This window comes from Parasteatoda tepidariorum, chromosome 8 (assembly GCF_982258835.1).
Source record: "Parasteatoda tepidariorum strain Cologne lab strain chromosome 8, Ptep-v5.0, whole genome shotgun sequence".
Classification (NCBI taxonomy): Eukaryota; Metazoa; Arthropoda; class Arachnida; order Araneae; family Theridiidae; genus Parasteatoda; species Parasteatoda tepidariorum.
In genome coordinates this window covers 40,041,398-40,063,759 of record NC_141762.1, presented here as the reverse complement: position 1 = coordinate 40,063,759, position 22,362 = coordinate 40,041,398, and the positions used below count along the sequence as shown (strand labels likewise).

The 22,362-nt window shown below is 29.9% G+C and overlaps 1 protein-coding gene across 2 annotated transcripts in view; it reads right to left on the bottom strand.

The window, feature by feature from the left end:
* The window catches only part of LOC107449702 (uncharacterized), a 33,152-nt gene extending 18,179 nt beyond the window's left edge, over positions 1-14,973 (bottom strand). The window contains exon 1 of one of the 2 annotated variants that reach the window (XM_016065312.5): positions 14,701-14,973. In XM_016065312.5, coding sequence (XP_015920798.3) covers positions 14,701-14,735 — 35 coding nt within the window. In that variant the 5' untranslated portion in view covers positions 14,736-14,973. Of the gene's footprint in view, positions 1-5,607; positions 5,751-14,700 lie in introns of those variants that run through there. The other variant, XM_016065311.4, reaches the window with a different exon arrangement.
* Between the last annotated feature and the right edge of the window lie 7,389 nt (positions 14,974-22,362).

The window sequence follows — 22,362 nt, the reverse complement described above, 5'->3', positions numbered from 1 at the left end:
AGAACTTTCTCACGTATGTCAAAATATCACACAGAATTGGAGGACAAAGGTGAATTTTCCATTTATGAAACGTTTTTGTGTTTATCACTTTCTAATTTTAATAAAAATAGAACTTATTAATTAAAAAGGTGCAGTTTAAATAATTCTAAACTATACTCCATATACATTGCAATACTTATCATAGTTTGTAACAAAGAAGACAATGTATTGTATAGCATTTATTCTAAATAAAGAAGCGATGTAATATGAAAATCTAACTATTAGCTAATTTTTCAATTTGTTACCAGCAGTGAAGATTATTGAACTTTTCTTAAAGGAATGCAAAGAGCCGAAATTATTTTGTCGGATAATCATTTTGCATTTGAACTAATTGAATTTAAAATTAATTGATGAGCTAAAAATGTTTATCAAAAATTGCTAATCATGTTCTGCTGGAGTAGCAAAGTTTCGCATAATCAATAAAAACTTTCATAAGCTTTCCTTATTTACTAATTTTCTGAATTCTAAAATAGTGAATCAATTACTAAAATATTTCTTTTAAAATGCATTTTATTTCAATTCCGAGCAAATTAAGAATGAATAAACAGTAAAATTGAAATGAGTCGGATTGTGTAGAGGTTTATATGCTCTATAATGAATGAGTTTTAAATAGTATAGATTGTTTATTGAGAAATATGACTTTTAAAATAAGTTATAAATATGTTGTGAATGTTGAATATGTTTTTATATTTTAAAAATGTGAGCACTTTTTAAAATAAATTGCAGTTAAATAAGGTTTTATAGTTTAATAATTAAGTTTCACTTTTATTGTTATATGAGTATATTATAATCTTGAATATTTAGCCATAGAGCTCTCGCCTCCCAATGAGGTGAAATGGATTCGAATCCCAGCGATGGTAGGTCGATACAAATACCCGACTCGCACCGACCACAGTTCTGTCGTAAAATATCCTCCATGGTAGACGAATCATGGTATAAAATCCCCTTACTATCAGACTAATCATGGATGGTTTTCGCGGTTTTCTTTTCCGTGTAACGCAAATGCGGGTTAGTTCCCTCAAAAAATCCTCCAATGAGACAAATTTCTCCCAATACTTGACCCAGGAGCTTCCTTGTCTTCTGGGTTGGGCTCAAAACTACGAGGCTATAGAGTTGTAACGTAATTTGCATTTAACACGCTCACTTCTTTGAACGGCTGTATTCTTGTTCGAAAACCAAGTCCTCTCCCTGTTCCTTTTGAAATGCGTATTAAAGAGAATTCTCTATACAAAGTTGTATATATTCAAAATGCTCGGCAATTTAAAAAAAAATCAAGTAATCCAAATAGACTTAGTGGCTATGCATCAAGAATATTGGTTATGGTAAACCTTCACTATCATGTGCTGGTATTATTAGTAGGGGAGAGTGGGGTCAATTGTAACAGGGTACGATTGTAACAGAGCAAACATTTCGAGTATCGGGTTCTAGATTTGGTTCCTAGGTGGCGCACAAGGTGTATTTAATAAATCTACATGTACACCCCTGATGGCAACCATTTTTATGTACTTTTGAAAGAGTTACATCACAAAAGATATTTTCACGCCCCGAAAGTACTTTTTTTGGTATTAGAATATTATATTGTAACAAAGTAATTTTGTTTAAACAAATAAAAGTTTTTAACCGAATATGTAAGTGGACACCTTAATTAACATTTCAATAAAAAAAAAGATTAGTTTTACTAATTAACTAGCATTGTTTTTAACAAATGAAGCTGAAATGGCGTCTTGGGGACGAATGTAACAATATGTAAAGGGACGAATGTAACAGCTGAAAATAATTAATCTTAGGTTTACAAACCATTACTTAACTCTTTAAGAACCACCAATAGTTTCCTATAGCATTTATATTATGTTGCATGTGCATTATTTTATTTGTCACCTTTCACAGCATAAATTAAAATTTTTAACCCCTTAAAGTTAAAAGTTTAACCCTTTAGGTCTCTGCTCATTATTATTTTTACTCCTAAAATATCACTACTATTTTGATCAATAAAAAAATATATCACAACTATGATAATATGTATAATTAACTATGTTTTAGTTGAATTTATGAACTGTTACAATTGACCCCGTAAGTGGGGACAATTGTAACAAGTGTACGACTGTCAAAATTTGTTAATAACTAATATAATAACATTTAAAATGAGGTATTTTTTTTCCTAGTAGAGGATAGTCTACTTTACTCGTCTGTCAATTAATACTAATAATATATAGGATTTTTTGTTAGTTAAAAATAGTTAAGTAAAAAATGTTACAATTGACCCCACTCTCCCCTACCATTCCCAGAACGCAATTAATTTTTTGAGTTAATTTTTTTTTTTGAAATTAGTACAGTTTTCTTTCTTTCGTTGAGTTGAAATTGTAATAATTTTGAAAACTTATTAGATTGAAATTCTTTTAATGAAGTGAAATTCTTAGTCTAATCATCTAAACTCATCGAGAGGGACAAAAAATAACAAAAGAATGAAATGATTTATAACTTTTATTTGTGTCACTTTTGCAATTAAGTTTTGTGTATTATTGCGCAGCACTAATGATAGAATTTTTGTACTCATCTGGTGGAAAACATTTTAGTCCAAACTATTAGATAGGTTTTTCAGACATGATCCCGTTTGAAAATGATAAAAACCAACAAATAAAAGATTTTCTTTAAAACACAACAAAATTGATTAAAGGCAACCATCTTAAAAGATCTTTTGACTCGTTTAATTTGAATTTAAAAAGAAAAGAAAAAGAAATCTTATAATTCAACAACTGGGGTAATTTTAATAAACATTAATTTATATGCAAAGTAAACTTAATAATTTGTTTTTTAAAACCGTAATTTAAATTGAGAGAAATATTACTTAAAAAGGTTTAAGAGTAATTAATAAAAACATAATATAAAATAAAAACAATGATATGAAACAATAAAAACACATTTAAAATAATCAAAATTGCAAAGACGATCGCATAGAGTTTATTCGAATTCAACACAATTTTACTCCGAACTAACAAAATTCGATTAAAATATACATATTTATAATCGAAATTCATTAAAAGTTTTGAAATAAACTCTGCAAGAATTTATAAACTAATGATGCTTTAAAAGTAAATGCCTAATAACTTTTGTAATCAATTTCCAACCTTTCAGAACAGATCAAATGTACAGTTTTCTTTATAGAATACAATGGTTTTGAAAAAAAATTTAAACATTTTAGCAAATAAATAATAAATTTCTTTTAACTTATAATTTTTGAGAAGAGTGTTTATAGAGCTTCTGATTTTAACTGTCATTGAAAACCTATTAAGCATTAAAAGTTAAAGATTTCAGAAAATTCATTCCTCGAGTAATGTGATTTTAAATCTAATAAAAGGAGAACTATGTGCAAAAATAATTGTAAAGTTTTAAAAGGATATTTCTCCCATACGTATGAATGACATATTGATTTCGTAAATGTGGAAAAAAGTTTGCATAGCAAGGGAATATAAAACGTGAAGAAAAAAAAATACTCCTCTAAGCACCGTCAGTAATTATTTTTTAACAATGATCATCTTACAGCACTCAAATTATTTTTTTCTTCATTATATGTCCTATTTTTTCCATCATTATATACCTATGTTTGATTAAGAACATATCAGATTCAGAAACATAAATGAACCCCATTTCTGTATTATAGATTTATAAAAATAATATATTATCATAGACTTATAATTTTATGAAATTTGATTTTAAACTTGAATTTTATTTTCGAATTTTTCATGTTCGAATTAAATTTACGTTAAATTCCCATAACATCGAAAACTTATTCAGATAAAATACAGTCGTTTTCATTTTAAGATTAATTTTAATGTGTTTTATTTTACATTACATACAATAAGTGTGTTTTTACTTTATATTTTTTGTTTTAAAGTAATATTTTTCTAAAAATTAAGTTCTCGTTTTGATTTAAATAAATTAACCAATTTACTTTTTATATTAGTTAATTATTAAAAGAAACCAAATTATTAAATCACATTTTTTTTAATATTTTTTGAAAAAATATCGATTTAACCGATATAAAAAAATATTTTAATATGGATACTTTAAATCTAGCTCGTAATGTTTTTGATGAAATCAAATCTTTTAAATAGGATAATGCCTAAAAAAATTATTAAATTTTTACTGTTTTCTAATGTGACTCAAATGCTATACATTAAAAATGTTTAACATCAGCTAAATACTTATTTTTTGTGGGTTACAATATTGTAACATATGAAATAATTATTAATTAACGCTACGCAATCAAGTACAAAACCAAGACATTACAGTTATAGGGCAAAAAATTATTTTTATATTCTTATTTGTTGCTTTTCTCAAAGACTCTTTAATGATTAGTTTATGCAGGATATTTTTAGAATTTCAACTGAAAAGAAGGAATTATCTAGGATAGTACTAATTTTAAAAAATAATAACTGAAAAAAATGATAATAGTTAACAGTACAAATAATTTTTTTAATAGTTGTCAGCCTATGGTAGTCAAGATTTACCACAATCAGTGATCTCATTAAATTTGCACTAAGTATTTAATTTTTTTTTTCATTTGGACTAATCTGTAAAGAAATTTATATTTAATACACATTTCATACTGGGTTAAGAGAAAATTATTTTTTCGACAGGAAAAACAGGCGTTGAAAGAACTAAGTACTGCTTTAATTATTACCTAGTATTTAGGAACTTAAAAACACTTTTAGGTTGCTTAAAATATTTTAAAAAGTAAACATTTACGAATTTTCCATATAAAGAGTTTTTTTTGGAGTCATTTACTTCGTTAAATAGTGGTCTGAATATATTTGTCTACATTTTATTTCAACCATATAATATTTGAAAATAACTCTTTAAATGTCCTTAAGTACAATTACGAATTCAATCAATTATTATAAGAGAGTAGCCAAATTTAGATCAAATTATCAGTATACTATGCAACTTGTATACATAGTATCCTAGTAAACCATTGCATTATAAATAAAAAGAAGTGATTCATTACTATTTAAAAAACTAATTAATTTTTTTCTAATTGTTGGTTCTGACTTAAACTTTTTCAATCATCAAACTAGAATAATACAAGAATATTTATAAATGAAATTATAAGATCATGAATAATATTTTCCCAGTCATTCACAAAAGTTTTTGTCTACAGTAAATTTGCTAACATATACTTTCAAAGAGTCATAATACAAGAATAAAATTAATAAAAAATTAACATTATTTAAGTAATAAAACTTTGTCTTCTCTTTCTAAGCATTTGATATTACAAAAAAATTTCTTAGTAAGCAAAACTTCAAAATAGAAGACCATTGGTAATTTGCAGATCGCTTAAGGTCCGAGTACAGTCAACGTTTTCAATTTAACTATTTGCATAATTTAATACTTAAATCTATTAATTAAAATAAATTCATCTGTCAATTGAACTTGATAACTGAACTCTAATAATTTAATTAATCTATTAATTAAAACTAATCTGACAGACATGGTGCTTAAAATTATTTTTTTCTTTATTTTCGAATATCATACAACTGTAATAGTTAATGGAAGTAAAAAAGAACTTACAGTTCCCCGTCAGCTAATTTTATTTCTTTTTCTTCATATGGCATTTTTCTTGAAAATTTGTATCCGCGTGAAATACTGTGTACTAAAACTACGTTTTAACTATAGCTGAACACAAATCAAATTTTAAAAAAAAATATCTGGCAACCTTACCCCTTGAGGTTATTCTCGCCAAAAGGTATCGCTTGCGTCTACAATCTTCAATGTACAATTGCTGACCTTACCAAGAATTGTAAGGTTTGGGGGGGGGGGGGGGAATACAAAAAAAGTAGGTGGGAGGGAGGTCGTCATCTTTCATTACGCCTAGTTTTCTTATCATTGAACACAAAGGGGTAGCAAACAAATACAATAAGGGTACTAGCTATTTATTACCTGAAGCAATGACGGACCTAAACAAGGCTTGGCTTAAAATCATAATACAATATTAAGAGGAGATATTCAACTCCACGTGTGTTGATATTTCTCTCTTTATTCTCAAAAAGAAAATTAAAACAAGTTACCCTTAAAATCAATAAACGCATTTGAGAAGCAATCGTTTAGCTGCTACCGTAATTCAAACAGAGATTTTATATTCTTTGATAATACATATACATGTGAATTTTTTCATGGAACCTATTTTTCCTAGGGAGGACATTACGCTGACAGATTTTTTCATTATATCATAAATTTCACAGGATTTGTCTTAGAAAATAAACAATTTCTGTTCTTATAGATGGAAAAGTTCAGCTTCAGATTTTAATTATAAATTAAAATCGATATTAATTATTGATTTTAATCATGAATTTAATCAGAGAAGTTATAAAATTTCCAATTTCAATCGATTAATAAAATCAAGTCGTAACTATGCTTTTAAAATTTATAATTTCCCTCCTACTCCAATAACAAAGAAGTCAATTGATTTATAATAAGCTGCCGTTTTAAATCAATTAAAAGGACTTTGAAAGTTTTAAAGCAGTCTTTAGAGGCAATGGACAAGTTCCTTTTCACAATGCTTACTTGCTGTTGTTGGTTTACGTCAATCTAGAACTGCAGGGACGTCAATCTAGAACTCTAGGCTGTTTGCGATTGTCTGGGAAACATTCTTGAAGACGATCCACAGACATGTCATCACAATTTTAATCCTCTGCAGAGGGAATGGCTGCCCTACATCGGTTGACTATCAACTTGTGCTCGAAGTCGTGCATTTCACGGTAGAAGAGTTTAACGAGGACCAATAACGCACATCCTTGGTCCCCCTTGCAGGCTAGTAAAAGTGGCATCACCCACTGATTGCAGCCAGTAATGCTTGACTTCGGTGTTCTACTTGAAACCGTGCTTTAACAATCGGTCCACTGAGGGACCACTGTTAAAAATCATTCATCTATACTTTTTAAATTTAGAAAAAAATGGCTAAACAATTCTAACATATTTATTGCGTTTGAAGGAATGATAAAAGCGAATAATCAATAGTTTTTTCATGATAAATATTTATTGAAAGTCTATTTCTTTACATTTTGTACTTTCAAAACTTGAAGGACATTTTCAGAAATTTTATTAAATTTTTTGGAAAGAAAATTATACATTTTATGGGTTAATATATAATATTCAACAAAATAATCAATGAAATTAATGAGATTAGTTAAGAAACTCAAAATAAAAATGACTGACACCGTGAGACTTCAGAGTTCGCGATGGTAGGCTAAAAGACTACGTTCTTTTTTTTCTCTTTTTTTTGAAAATTTTCGAAGGTGGTAAAATGGAGTTTTGTCCTATCACAACTAGTTTTATACTTCATATGAAATACAGAGGGCAGGAGCTTACTGTCATACTTATTTGTTTTGAAATTTGAGATTAGTTAGGATCTGCCGATTTTATTTTAAGTGTTGAATTATGTATTTGTACTACAACCATTTTTTTTTATTACCTAACTTAGGTTATTTCATTCATCCAAAGTAAAATTGTTCTGGAGGAGAAAGAAATTTATAATAAGTTTAAATTTGTCCTGAAAATCAAAGCAGTTCTTTCCTTCCAATGCAATTACAATAAGAATATGTATAATGTATTATAATAATCAATTCTTTGCAGGATAGAAACTACGGGAGCTCAGTTTTATTAAATTCCATGAGGAAGTGAATGAAGAGCTTTTTTTGGTGTGTTTTACAGTCGCGATTAGCACAATAACAATGATTAGTATAAGGTGAAGCTCATTATAATTTAAATAATACATAATTTTTATACGATTCCTTCTAAGTAATAAGTTAAAAATTTCAGCTTCATAGACAAAAACTCTTGGTTCTGTAGCATTGAATAAATTATTGAAACTATTTGTAAGAAATTATAATGTACACACCGAAAAATATCAAGCAGGATTGTAAAAAGATATATTTATGCACATTTTCTAACCATATAAATGCAAATTTTATCTAGGTGCACTCGGTGGAAAAATTTTCACTGAAGCACCTGTGCGCCAAGTCTTATATGCGTGAGTATCCAGGAAATGGAGATAAATATTTTACTATGGTGCCCTTGCTCCAAAACTTGTTTGGCGATCGCAAAGAAGCGATAAATGCAGCCAGTTATAAGCAGGGGATTAGAAACCTTATCATAGACAGGGGTGGTAATCGCAGACTGGTTTGAGGGATCAAACTTTTCAGATAACGAAATCCTTTTAACTTTTTGAACCACCCACAGTGCATTGTGCTTTTGGGAAGAGGTGTTTGGTGTGACTTATTGATTTTGTATTGTTGATTTTCTAAGAAATTCGTTCATTAAGAATACTCTCCAAATTACAATATTCAAAGTAAAATAGAATGAAGGCAAAGATTACTCTTTAGGTAAGTTAGGAAAAATAAATTTAGAAATAAGATCGCATATATATGAAAAATATATATATGAAATACATATATATGAAAAAGCCAGTCAGTGTTCGGATAATGGGTTAATATCGTTAAACATGAAAAAAGTTATCAGAATAGTAAAATTAAGCATAGTTTTGATATGAATTACTGATTACTTTGGAAAATCCATGGTCAAATGAATATTTTGGGATAAATATCTCAAAGTTTTAATTTTAAGAATAGTATCCTTTTCTCGAGTTCTAATATTAAAAAGTTAAGATGCTTCCCTAACATTAGCCCTTTAAAATCAAATAAATTTACTAGCGAAGACATTGCAGAAAGGAATAATTTGTAAAAGTTGAAGAACATTAATCAAATAATAAAGCAAAAGGTAATTTGTTTGGAAACTTTTTTTAAGGAGACTAATTGAGAAAAATGAAGGTAAAACCGGATCAAATATTCAGTATGCAAACCATCTGTCAAACACTAAATTCGATAACATAATTAATTGGTAATATTATTTATTATTTAAGATGATTATTAATTAGCGTCAAACATAAATAAATGCTATTAACAGAATTAATCTTAGTATAGATTTTATGTAAAATGCTGATTCTTGGTGAAATCAAATGAATGTCAGAAGCATAATTTTTGAACAAATTTTGCTTTTCTTTTTTCTGTGCCTTTATGATGCGAAGCTATGTTTGCTTTACTTTAGCAGATTGATATCAAGTAAATAAGTCTGAAAATGTTCTATACTGACGGTAAGGAAAATTAAAAAGACTCTACACAAATTTAATCAAATATTGTCTATGCGAAAGAAATAAAAAATTAATAAAATAAGAATTGTAAAAATAAATACTCGGAAGTAAAAAAGAAATGCATGGAAATGGAGTACTTAATTCAATTAGAAGTTGAGTTTAATATCGGAAGAGCCAGATTAACCTACATTGCGCCCAACTTAAATGATATTTCGCAATCAACGTCAGTGTTAAAAATTCTTTTTAGAGAGAGTGGAGTGATATAAGTTTCTCAAACTTTTTATGCTATTACGCATATAAAAGTAGATTGCGCTTGTAAATTATCACCACTTTATAGCAGACCGATATACTTTTGTAACAAACCGATTTGTCATACAAAGTTAACACCTAAGAATTATTACTTTAATATTTGACAAGCAAATAGTACTCCCTATTATTTTCAGTTTTTTTGTTATCTACTGGCTAATTAGTCTATGAAATGAAGAAAAAAAAATATTGTTAAATATATAGAATTAAAAATTTCATACCCCTATTTCTGTTTGCATTGTTTAGCAGTTTATGCAAAATTCATGCTACAATCGACATCGAAGTATGAAAGGAGACCCTTCACAACACAATATGAGAAGAACATCGAAATGCCGATTACGAAGTAAAGCTAATAGTTGTTCTATATTGAGTTACGAAGCCTCTTTCACAAGAAGCTGTAGTTATTGTCACAATAAGAGCAATTAAATTTAGAATACCCACCAATTTAAAATATCAATCATTGATTGATATTTTGAAGGGGTTATTTTTTCAAGAACAAAAAAACTATGATTTGAACAGCAATTTTACGTAGTATTTTTCAATCTCGGTAAATGTTTTAATTAGCAAAATTCAAATCCGATACGGAAGATATGCGTGGTTGGTTGGTTCTAATGCTAATTGCCACACGGGCAAGTCTGCTTGGTGCAACCGAGCAAATTTAAGGCAGAGTGTGCGATTCTTCTTTTCAGTGGCGCCATCTATGACCAAGAATTCAACTTCTGCCACATCATACGTCACACCTGCTGATAAGGTGGACCCATTCATACATCCATTCATTCATCCACAGATCGTAATTTTGACCTGAATCAGAGAACGATCGGCCTCCAATTTTGGATTAACTACTACTAATGTTCAACACCGTAGCCTTGTAATTTTGAACCAATCCAGAAGACAAGAAGACTCCTGTATCAGAACCCCCAGAGTTATTGATCTGTTATGGGAACATGGAGGACTTTACGACTCGACAGAATTTTAGCGTGCATCAGTCACCAACCACACTGGGAGTCTTTGGCCGGCGGGATTCGAACCCATGAACTCTCGGACATGGGCCTAGTGCCCTACCGACCAGGCTATCCCGGGCCTGGGATATGCGTTTAGATGCGTATTGATGAATTCTGCTGTCTAGATACAGATTGAGGAATTGTGTTCCCTGGGTATATAAATATAAACTTTGGTCCTTGGATATAAACTTTGACAAAAAGGGGGACAATTCACAAGAGTGTCTTTGTCTCATAGAACCTGTTCTAAGCTGAGAAAAATGAATCCTACACTAAAAGCCATTTTCCTAAGATGGTGGATATGCAATACTGAATTACGCTTCTCTCAGTTATTTACAATTAAATGTTTTGTTGTGTTATTTAAAAGAATTTCAACTGTTAACTATTATTGAATTATATAAGCAATGCGTGCATCCTTAACTATTAATAAGCATAAGAATTTTAGTATTATTAAATTTTGGGGAAAAATACAATTTGAATTTCAAAATGCTTGAAACGAATAAATATCCTTAATTTTACTTATTAGTTCATAGAATAAGCTTAGCACGCAGAAAAAAAATGCTTCGTTTTAAATCCATCAACTTGAAACAAAGAAGCAAAGCACAAATTATCTAAAAAAATATAAAATATCTTATAAAAATCAAACAAGTTTGTAAGGATTCTAAATCAACTTAATTGAAATTTTGCTGCTATTCTATTTTTTACACATTCCAATGAAAACTAAAAACAAATTATCACAGTATTCATCTCAATGAAACTAAAAAGTTGACTTTATTAATTATACTCAATAATAAAAATTTTTTAAGGAAGAAAAATACTTCAGTAGATAAATATTCCTCTTCTTAATTAGGTGAATAAAAACACAGCACACAAATCGAATTTCAGTTTTAGATATAATTAGCATAGGAATTTCAGAAACAGATTTATAATCCACAAATTCGTTTTTCATTTTCTATTTAACAAAGATACCAAACTTTAATTAAAAATACCGAGCTCTAATAATCTTGAAATTCGCAGTGTCTCATGGGAAATATATCTCAATCCATAATGACTATGTCAACAAATTCCATTAAATGAACTCAAAATAAAATAAAAAGCTGCGTAACATGAAACAACCATAGTTATTAGTCTAATGTTTTAACCGCCCGAGTTTTTAGCATGAAAAAAGTATTTTTCAGTTTTCCCGAAACGAATAAACGAACGAATATTATTTGTCGGGTAATCATACTGCGATGAACAAATTAGTTTTGAAATAAATTAATGCGCTGAATAAGCTGAAAAAGAAAATAAATGTGTTCCAATGAGATATATAAGACTGAAAATTTTCGAATTTAGTGTCTCATTCGTTACTTTTTTTAATTAATGAAACTATAATTTAAGATTCCGTAACAAAATGTTATTTCATTTAATTTTACTTAATAACTCAAAACTTAATTGAAGTTAAAAATATGCTTAAATTGTTTTAGAAATAATGAGGTAGCTTTTCTTAAAATTTTTATTACAATTCATTTTAATAATCAAGCATAAAACTTTTAATCAAGCTTTTGTTCAAGTATTAATCTAATCAAACTTTGAATAATCATTCCAATTTTAAAAGGCGTAGGTCTTTTAAAAAATTAGTTTTTTAATAAAAGTAGATTTCCTTAAACTGTAAAGAATTGTTTAATAAATAATTATTCTTTAAATTAAGTTTTAATTAAAAGAATTCTCAATAATTTTTTATTAAGTTTTTGATTATATCTTTTTTTTTAAACCGCAAACGCTTAGAGTAAAATATCTTTAATAATTGAGTAAAATATCTTTAATAATTATTAAGAAGTTGAAAGGAAATAAAGGACTAATATTCCTCTAGAAAATTGATTAAAAATTTAAATTAAATTTATCTTAATTCTCTAAGCGTATTTTTATGCTTGCTGTATAATTATCTACAGGTGATCTCTCAACCCGAAAAGCTAGTTCTTAATGGCGCCTATTCGGTTCCTATTTTGATTTTGTTTAATAAATATATTTAAGTATAAATACATCTTTAGACTGATGATAAAATATGGTACAAAAAAATTCTGCACAGAGTTCCAAAAAGCACTGAACTCGTTCGTAAAGCATGTATCTATCGCATTATGAGCCAGTTCATTTCCTTTTACATTATTTACTTTATCCCAAAATTTGTTTATCTACATTTCTTATAACACAGCAACATATTTGAAAGTAATTAGTGCTCAGACCAGTTTTAGACAATAAATGACTTGCAGTTGTCCAAAAATGAAAAAAAAAATGGTTCATTCTGGACTTTTTTTTTAATGAAATATGATGACACAATGTGCTTACATAAAATATAATTAGCATAAAAATTCTATTAGTAAACAATCCATCATTAAATAATTCTGTCAAGTGATCTTGCTGTTGAGTTTAAAATTTGAAATAAAATTGTATACCTTTTATAAGATTTTGATATCTGTTATATTTATTAATTTTCAATATTGAACAAGAATTTTTTTTTTCTAAAACCCTTCGGATAAGATTTTTAAACATCATTTTCTCATGCTACAAAATTGCTGAAATTAGTTACCTGTAAAGAAATATTGATTGATTGATCAGGTAATATGTGGTATAAATTTTTAAGAAATAGATTGAAAGTTTTAAGTTTTCTTTTAAAAAAAAAGAAAAAAGCATAAATTCAGTTAGTATTTTCTAGAGCTTATGTAACATAATTAATTATAAATTTAAAGCTCCCTTATGAAACTTAGATAGATTTCAAACAATTTTAGTATTTCCGTCTGGGTTCGACACAAAATTTTTCAAAACAGTCTTAATTAAAACTTTAATTTTAGTTTTGGTAAACTTAAAAAATTTAAATTTTTTTTTCAAAATAAAGACAAATTTGAGCATGAAAACTTTCTTTTTAAGTAAAGCTATCAACTCTGCAACAAATTTTATTTTATTTTATAACCGTCGTTGAACAGCCGACCCAATTTCATGGGTTTACAACTACTTACGATCAACTCCGTAGCCTTGTAATTTTGAACCAATCCAGAAGACAAGGAAACTCCTGGATCAGTACCCCCAGAGGTATTGATTTGTTGTGGGAACATGGAGGACTTTGAGACTCGACAGATTTAACGTGCATCAGTCACCATTTACTACACGGGGAGTCTTCGGCCGGTGAGGATCGAACCCACGACCTCTTAGATATTGGCCCAGCGCCCTACCGACCAGGCTATACCGGCCCTCTGCAACAAATTGCAGTACTAAATTAAAAAAAATTTCTAGATCTATAGTATAGTTATTTTTGTTTAGAACTAAAATGTTTATAAGATTTCAAATGCACAATGAAATAGAATTAAATATATTGTTCAGTATTGATATTTTTAAGGGTAAATTCTAAACATTCTTACTTAAAGCGTGATACAAATAATAAATTCTCTCTTAGACTATAGGTTTAGTGTGAATAGTATATTAGGTGTATAACATAACTAACATTATGCAAAATTTACATTCAAAGTTTCAAAAAATTCTATTATAAGCTTTTCTTGTAAACAGGTTTTCTTAAAATCATTATTATTCTGAAAATGCATTTTAAGTAAGTGTAACTTCTGTTCTGTTTTGTCTCTCAGCATGCAAATAAACAACTATAACTTCCTTCTAAAGACATTAGAACGAAAATTAAAGAAACTAATTAACAAAAATTCTCATTTGACAAAAAAAAGTAAGAAGTTTCATAAAAACTGCAGATTTTCTGTCAGACGAATACCTTAAAACATTTAATTATTAACAAAATCAATGTTAAACGTCTATCCTAACATTTGATTGAACAAATTTTTAAATTGCTTGCAATGTTTTTAAATCAAATGTGCAATTGTAGAATTATAGTCGCAAATTTACCAGAGAAATCATAGATTAACTGAAGAATGGGTACCACGTTGAAAAAGAGGGATAAATTTTTGTACATTTCCTTCGCTTAAGTGACTGTATAAAATTAAAATATTGTTATAACCAAACATAAATAAACTTAAATTACAATAATAAAAGTAAAAGAACAATTGAATTGAAGTTAAGGATTTTCTGAGTTGTTACACAATTTATTAAACGCCAAATAAAATATTGAGTTCTTTGAAACCCAATTAGTTTGTAGTGAATTTATTTACGCAGCTGTTTTTTGACTTTAAAAAATTGTTAATTTAAAATATGTAATTTAAAAAATAGCGTAAAAGGACTTACAATTCATCCGAAGTTTCGTTTTTATATTCGGGCATCTTTACGATTAATCCTCGTTAAACAGAGTCTTGTCTCACTATTGACAAATTCAGAAAATAAAACGTCACTTTTGCTAACAGTGCATTCGTTTCAAGTACTTGTTTACAATTCAACATTTTGATTTAATTCTATATGCTTCGAAATGTACACCAGCGCAATAGGACCTGCGCAGAAACTACTTATAGGTTCAAATGTTGTTTAAATGGAAAACTTCTAACTTAGAACGTTATCTTTAAAGAAGTATTTTTTCTTTGTATAGTGGAAATATAGCGGAAGTTTCGAGTATAGCGGAATCATTACATTAACATTTGGTCAAAAATTATAGCATCTTTATCTAATACGTTGGATTAAAGGTATTTTTCACAAAAAAATTAGCGTTATAAGAGATTTCATTATTCACTTGATACTAGAATACTTAAAAAATAAGGAATTCTAAATAAATCAAAAAAACAAACATGAACATACCTTTATGAGGATTTTTCTTCATATTTGTGTGAATTTTACTTACTCAATCACTTAGTCTATCATTTTTCAGTTTTTGTTAATTATTAATACTATTCTGTGTTTTTAGAAAAGTCGGCGCCTATTAAATTCATAATGGTGAGTTTTGTGAGTATGTTAAACTCTGAATTCAAACTTGCTAGAAACAATTTCTAATCAAATAAAATTTTCCAATAATAACAATAATCTTTTTTAAATTAAAAAAAGCTATGAAGAACACCACACTTGCGGCTTAGGGTGTTCAACTTATCGTTACAATCTGTTTTGTGAGCAAAAACTATACGACTTAATCTTTTTTTTTACTAAGATGTGCATAAAGGTGTACAAAGGTTACAATGAAATAAAAGAGTAGTTTTGATAATTAGCAACTGTTAAACTTGTTAGAAAAAATATCTTCCAGGCCTAAGGTATACAAATTTGAAGTTAAGCATGTTAGAAAGACTATATTTGTTTATTGTACTCAACATAGTTTTTATTTATTTATTTTAAAATTTCTATTTGCTCAACAGTTATTGCAATCTTAAGTTCTTTCTTGGGGATTTTTCTTGCTTTTTCTGTTGCTTTGCTTACAATTTGCTTGGCTGCTACGAATCTATAATACTTAGTAATTTAAAATTACGAAAGTGTGTAGGAAACTGTATAAAAAGTGAGATGGAGTAAAAAAAAGAAAGAATGCGATTTGATTTAAAATTGCGAGAATTATAAACTGTTAAACTTCTAGTAAAGAAAACATGTTGGTCCGTTGAAATGTAATTTAAGAGTTGAAATTAGACTTGCTGATGGTACCATTTTGAATTAGGCTCAAAACAAAAGCTCATCTTTCTTCAAAATTTCTATCCATTCTGATTCGCGTGCAGGTCGTCGGGCTACTGAAGCGGGGGAGCAACTCCTCCGCAGAGGATCAAAATTGTGATGGCGTGTCTTCGGATCATCCTCAGGGATGTTTCCCAGACCGTCGCCAATAGCCCATTGTGCAGCTCTAGTGTGTCCCGCAGTGGACTGATCGTTAAGACACGGTTCCCAGCAGATCACCGAAGTCAAGCATCACTGGCTACGGTCAGTGTGCTTGAGTGTGCCAAGTGTGTCAGTGTGCCAAGTGGGTGACCACTTGGATCAGTCTGCGTAGGGACCGAGGGTGTGCGGTATTGGTCCTCGTTAAACTGTGCTACCGTAAAGTGCTCGACTTCGCGCGCAGGTCGTCGAGCTACCGAAGCTGGGGTGCCATCCCGTCCGCAGAGGATCAAAATTGTGATGGCATGTCTTCGGATCATCCTCCGGGATGTTTCCCAGACCGTCGCCAATAGCCCATTGTGCAGCTCTAGTGCGACGTAAAGTAACAACAACAGCAGCAGCTCTAGTGTGACGTAAATGAACTACAACTACAACTATTCATTCTGAATTTATTTTAATTTTAAGTGTTTTTTTAATTTTTAGTTTGTTTTATCCGTCGTTGAACAGCCGACCCAATTTTGGGTTTACAACTACTAATGTTCAGCTCCGTAGCCTTGTAGTTTTGAACCAATACAGAAGGCAAGGAAACTCCTGGATCAGTATCCCCAGAGGTATTGATTTGTTATGGGCACATGGAAGACTTTGTGACTCGACAAATTTAACGTGCATGAGTCACCATTTACTACACGGGGAGTCTTCGGCCTGTGGGGATCAAACCCACAAACTTCTGGACATGGGCTCAGTGCCCTACCAACCAGGCTATCCCGGCCAAAGTAGGGATTTCTGCAATGGAAAACAATTGAAAAATAATAATTATTTTATTATTTAACGAAAAAAATTGCAAAGAGTGATGGATTTGCAATTTTTTTCCTTAAATAGTAATTATTTTTCCATTGTTGTATAAAAATTTGTGTATTACGTGATTTTTAATTTCTCAGCTAGCGCTTGGTTTGATATCAAGTTTAAAAAAATGAAAAAATAAGAAATAAGAAAGAGATTATATGTTGCCAGATATAAATTTTAACATTTATATCAAAATCGATAGAAATAGAAAGACTGAAGAGAGATATGAACTGCATCTAATAGTTATATGAAATAGGGTTTTAGTTATATATCGTTAGCAAGTAAAATTACTTCTAATTTATTATTTATTATTAAATATCGCATTCCGTTTTCTTAAGTTTTTCATGTATGGTTGATAATTTTTCAAATCCAAATATCCTACCATTTCGTTGCGATTAACATATTTTCAAAATACGCTTGTATAATATTTTAATAATTATAAATTCCCTTAACAAAATGGTCTTTTTTTATCGAATTTAAAGAGAAAAAAAAACACTTTTAAGAAAATCAAAGGGGACGAACGGTTTATGTCCATGTAAGCTTATTATGAAAAAAAAAACTAATATTCGAGCAAACAGACTGTTTAGACAGAAAAACCTATTTCCACTCTGTAAGGGCACTTAATTTACGGCAACCCAGGCCCATACACCAAATGCATTTGGATACTGTAATCGGAGCACCAGAAGACCAAGGAGTTCGTGGACTCTCAAGCACAAGGCCCCAAGGTGTGTTGTGGTGCCTAGTTAAGAGCACCACAACACACTACCAATTCAGCTGCAGACATTAGGGCCGACAGCAGAGAGACCCCCCACCGTGACCCACGGAGCAAACCTCTGAGTAGAAGGCCAACGAACCACTAAAACTTTATTTCCAGAATTTTGAAACAGTTAAAAGCAGAATAAAATCACATCAGATTGAAGAGTCACCCGAAAGCTTTCATTGCGCAATAACCTCGGGAGGAACCGATTTTCTATATTATTGATTTGACAAAACTTATTTTCAAAATATAACAGGTGGTAATCTGGTCGTAATTTGTCAAAAAATTGACATAAACCGTTCTTCCCTTTTGTTGTTGTTGTTCATTTACGTCGCACTAGATCTGCACAATGGGCTATTGGCGACGTCTTCTCTTTTGATCTTATGATGCATGAGAAGCAACTACTAGGGTTGGTGAGTGTAGAAAACAGGGTATGGAATAAATTTTAAATATATAGGGTTCATGATATAATTTTTAAAAAATTCATGATGTAATTCATAAATTATAAATTTAAATATATTTTTGCGCTTTAATTTTTCTCTGTTCTCTTAAAAGGATTCAACCCAAAAGTAGTATTTTTCAACAGATCGAAGAGCCAGATAGTTTGGATGGTAAGGCATTGGGACCGTCTCCGACAGGTCGTGAGTTCGATCTTCGACAGCTGCAGTTTCCCCGTGTACAAAATTGTGACTTGTGTACACTAAATCCTCTGGGGTTCACAAACTCCTTTAAGTTCCCACAGCAAATTAATACCTCTGGGGCTGCCAGATCGGAGATGGACCGTGCTCTGGTTCAGGTCAAAATTGTGATCTGCGGCTGGATGGAGTGGGAATGCGTTCCTTCCTGTAAACCGGGATGTGACGTAAGTATGTTGTCTCCGACTCATCTTTAGGAATGTTTAACAGACAGACGCCAATAGCCCATTGCGCATCTCTAGCTTGACGTAAATAAAAAGTGCCGAAGCCAACAGGTCGAAACTTAAGTTTCAAAAACCCACACGTGAGCCGACATACTTATTTGCATGCATGAACTAGTTTTAGTAACTGAACTGAAGTGAAAAGAAGATTGGTTGAATCCATGAAACAATGAAATTGTGTTTTTATTTGTATTAATTCTCTTTATTCGTAAATATATATGATCATCATTAAATATTTTCTTTTTATTAAATTTATGCACAGTTTATATGTCTCTTCAGTTTAAGCATCAGAAAAACAAAGAATCATTCAGCTTTTCATAAGAAATCAAGACCTGGATCATCGAGCTTATGTAGTTTATCTGGGGTATCTGAAAAGAGCAGGTATTTTTTGACGAAGCTATCTATATAAATAATGAACTATTTCACTTATTATAAGTTATATACTAAGCTATATACTTCGTACTAAATTAAAATAATAGAATTCAATTATAAGTCTGCTTGTAGAGTCAATACAAAGAACGACACGTACGCCCTTTAAATATGAGAAAAAAACGTCATTAAAAATAGCCATCACTTAAAGGATAATGAATACCTGGAGTTACTACAGGAATTGAATCTTCAGCCTTTACACTTAAAAATAATTGACAAAAGGACAGTGTACCTTTACCAAAAAAGCCATATCTATTTTTATTAGATCTAAGAACTGACCAGACCACCTAAAATGGCTTTGAAGGGAACACACATACTCTCCAGTATGACAAAAAATGAACTATATGTTCATCAACCTGACAAGGCAGTATAAGCAATACTTGTAATGAGCAGGTGTGTAACAATAGTATAAATAACTTCCCCTTCCCCTTGTCATCATTTATGTTTTTGTTTATTTATTATCATACATATCCGGGAGTTTGAGCTAAATGCAAATGATGGCTTGTAAACTTCTGTCATTCAAAGGACAAGATCGCAGGATTGAAAAAAAAAATACACAAAGATAAACCCGTAATAACTCGAACCCTCTACCTCCATACTTCTGAACAATTGGCGGAAATGCTGCAACCCGCGATCTCGGAGAGACTCTTATTTTCTGAAATAATGTTTTTGATAACATAAAAATCCTTTTTAAAAATGTACAAAAAGCAAAGCATCATAATAAGAAGAGCAAATCTATGGGCGGTTAACGATCCTAGATTAGTCATGGGATCTATTAATCTTTAACCACACGTGCTCTAAATTTCTTTACATCTCTATTATCTGATAATTGTCAACTTATGCAAGATAAAGTTTCATTTCATTCTAAATGTGAATTTATTGGAAAAGATCGTTTTATTTACTGATTACAGAACTACTTAAAAAAATAAAAAAGGTATCTCACGTGTTCACTGACTAGAAAATTATTGTTAAACTTTCTCTAGATTTTAATAAACATATAGCGTTTAAAAATAAAATAAATAAATAAAAATATAAATAAAATTAAATTTTTGTTGCAATGTGTAAACTCTCTTTTTGTACTGCCGAATTAGCAGAATTGATCTTGGATTATTTCCCGCAAAAAAGACGAGGTTCCCAGTAGAACACCTAAGCCAAGCATCACTAGCTGCAGTCAGTAAGTGGGTGAAGGAACACTTAGATCAGTCTGCATAAGGACCGTGGGTGCTCCGTATCGATCTTTAATAATCTGTTCTATCGTTAAAGTGCTCGATTTTAAGCGTAGGTCGTCAGGTACCAAAACGGGAAGGCCATCACGTCTGCTAAAGATTAAAATTGTGATGACAAGTCATCAGATCATCCTCAAGAATATTTCTCAGACCGTCGCCAATAGTTCATTGCGCAGCACTTCTTCTTCTTTTTCTTAGGTACTACAGCCGGCCAAGGCCGTTTCACTCACTTCACTCCATTTAGATATATTCGATTCTATATTTATCCTTAACTCCCAAGCCCTTTAACCACTTCTACTTTATCTAACCATCTTGTTCTAGGTATCACTTTTTCTTTTCCACTCTGGTGATTGGAGGGTTATTTTTTTAACAAGAGTTTCATCGCTATATGAAATATGCGCCCTAGCTTGAGAAAACTTGATAACTTTTACTACGTTAGGTTCTTTGTACTTTGATTGCAATTCATGAATGCAACAAATTCTCCAGGTTCCATTGTCTCTCACTGCATCAAAAAATTTTATTAATATTATTCTCTCAAAAGTCATCAGTTTCTCTTTGTCTGCTTTGTTAATTATTATTGTTTACTATAGTACCGAAATATTTCAATTGAGCCACTTGGCTGTTCAGCTCTAGTGGTACGTAAATAAACTACCTGCCTACTAACTTGTCTAAGGAGTAAAAGGGAAGACTTGTTAATTGTTTTTAATACGCTAAAATATTTAATGATATAAATTACTTGAATAACAAAAAAAGCTGCCTCATGCGTTGACTGATGAAATCATTATTTTTCAAAAAATAAAACCTGATAATTGGTAACTGCATAACACGTAACAGGACCGTTATTTTGCCAATATATTTTATTCTGTTTATAATATTTCGGTTACAATTTCATCTGCCGCTCAAATTATTGACCAGAAAAATAGGATGCGTGGTTGTATATTTTAAGAATATACTCACAAATTGGAGAAAAAAAAAGACTTCATTAAATTTAATATGTTTTATACCTATATCTATTAACAAGTAAAAGTTTTAATTTTTAAAAGTGAATTTTAAACGTTATAGTATCAATTTAATTTTAAATTTATAATATTTACATTGAAATGTACGTAGAAATTTTAAAAGCAAAAGTTTTTCATACCTTGAGGGAGAATAATCGTAATAAAATAAATTTTTTTATCAAAAGAAATAAGTTTAGAATTTTACTACAATAACTAGACCCTGACTTGCCTATAACTCTTTTTCATTTATGGAGAAAAAAAATATTTACTTTGGATATTCCATTTGCTTAATGCTTTCTTTCAGAAAGCAAACGTTTCGTAATACATTCGAAAAAGTTCCAGACGATTTCCATTTTCATATTCTAATTAAATACATGACCAAACACGTAAAGTCCATACCATTATGCGGAACTGATGCATTCGTAACGGATTTCTTTTTCTGGAATAAATTGCGCGGAAGCTTACAATGATATCTAAAGAACAAATATTTATTCGCAACATGGTCTTTCCCTTGACAATATTTCCCGAGATGTAATAATCCTTATTAGACGGCAAAAATTTTTATCGCAGCTTCAATTTTTTCCAGCTTTTACGAAGCCAATTTTGAATCTTTTTTTTTTCAAACAATTTTATGATTTAAATATTTTATTATTTTTGTATTTTATATTTTGCTAGAAAGGTATTTAAATCATCTAGATTAGCCATGAAGATATTTTTCAAATTATTTTTCTTAATGGAAATGTTTTCGTAAACAGTTTATGTCAAAATATTTTAACACATAAATTAATACGAAGCAAACTGAATATCTACTTTTATTTCGTACTTTAAGATGGTAGCAAAAAAATGCGTTCGACACGTTTGTTTCGTAGATATTTTCTTATGAATATTTAATTTCATTTCTTCAGAATTAAAAGAATTTCTCCGGTATTTTTTTCATCTTTTGAATATCTCGTGTGACTTTGTTTGCTTTTTAAGAAATGATTGATATTAAAGTATAGTTACATG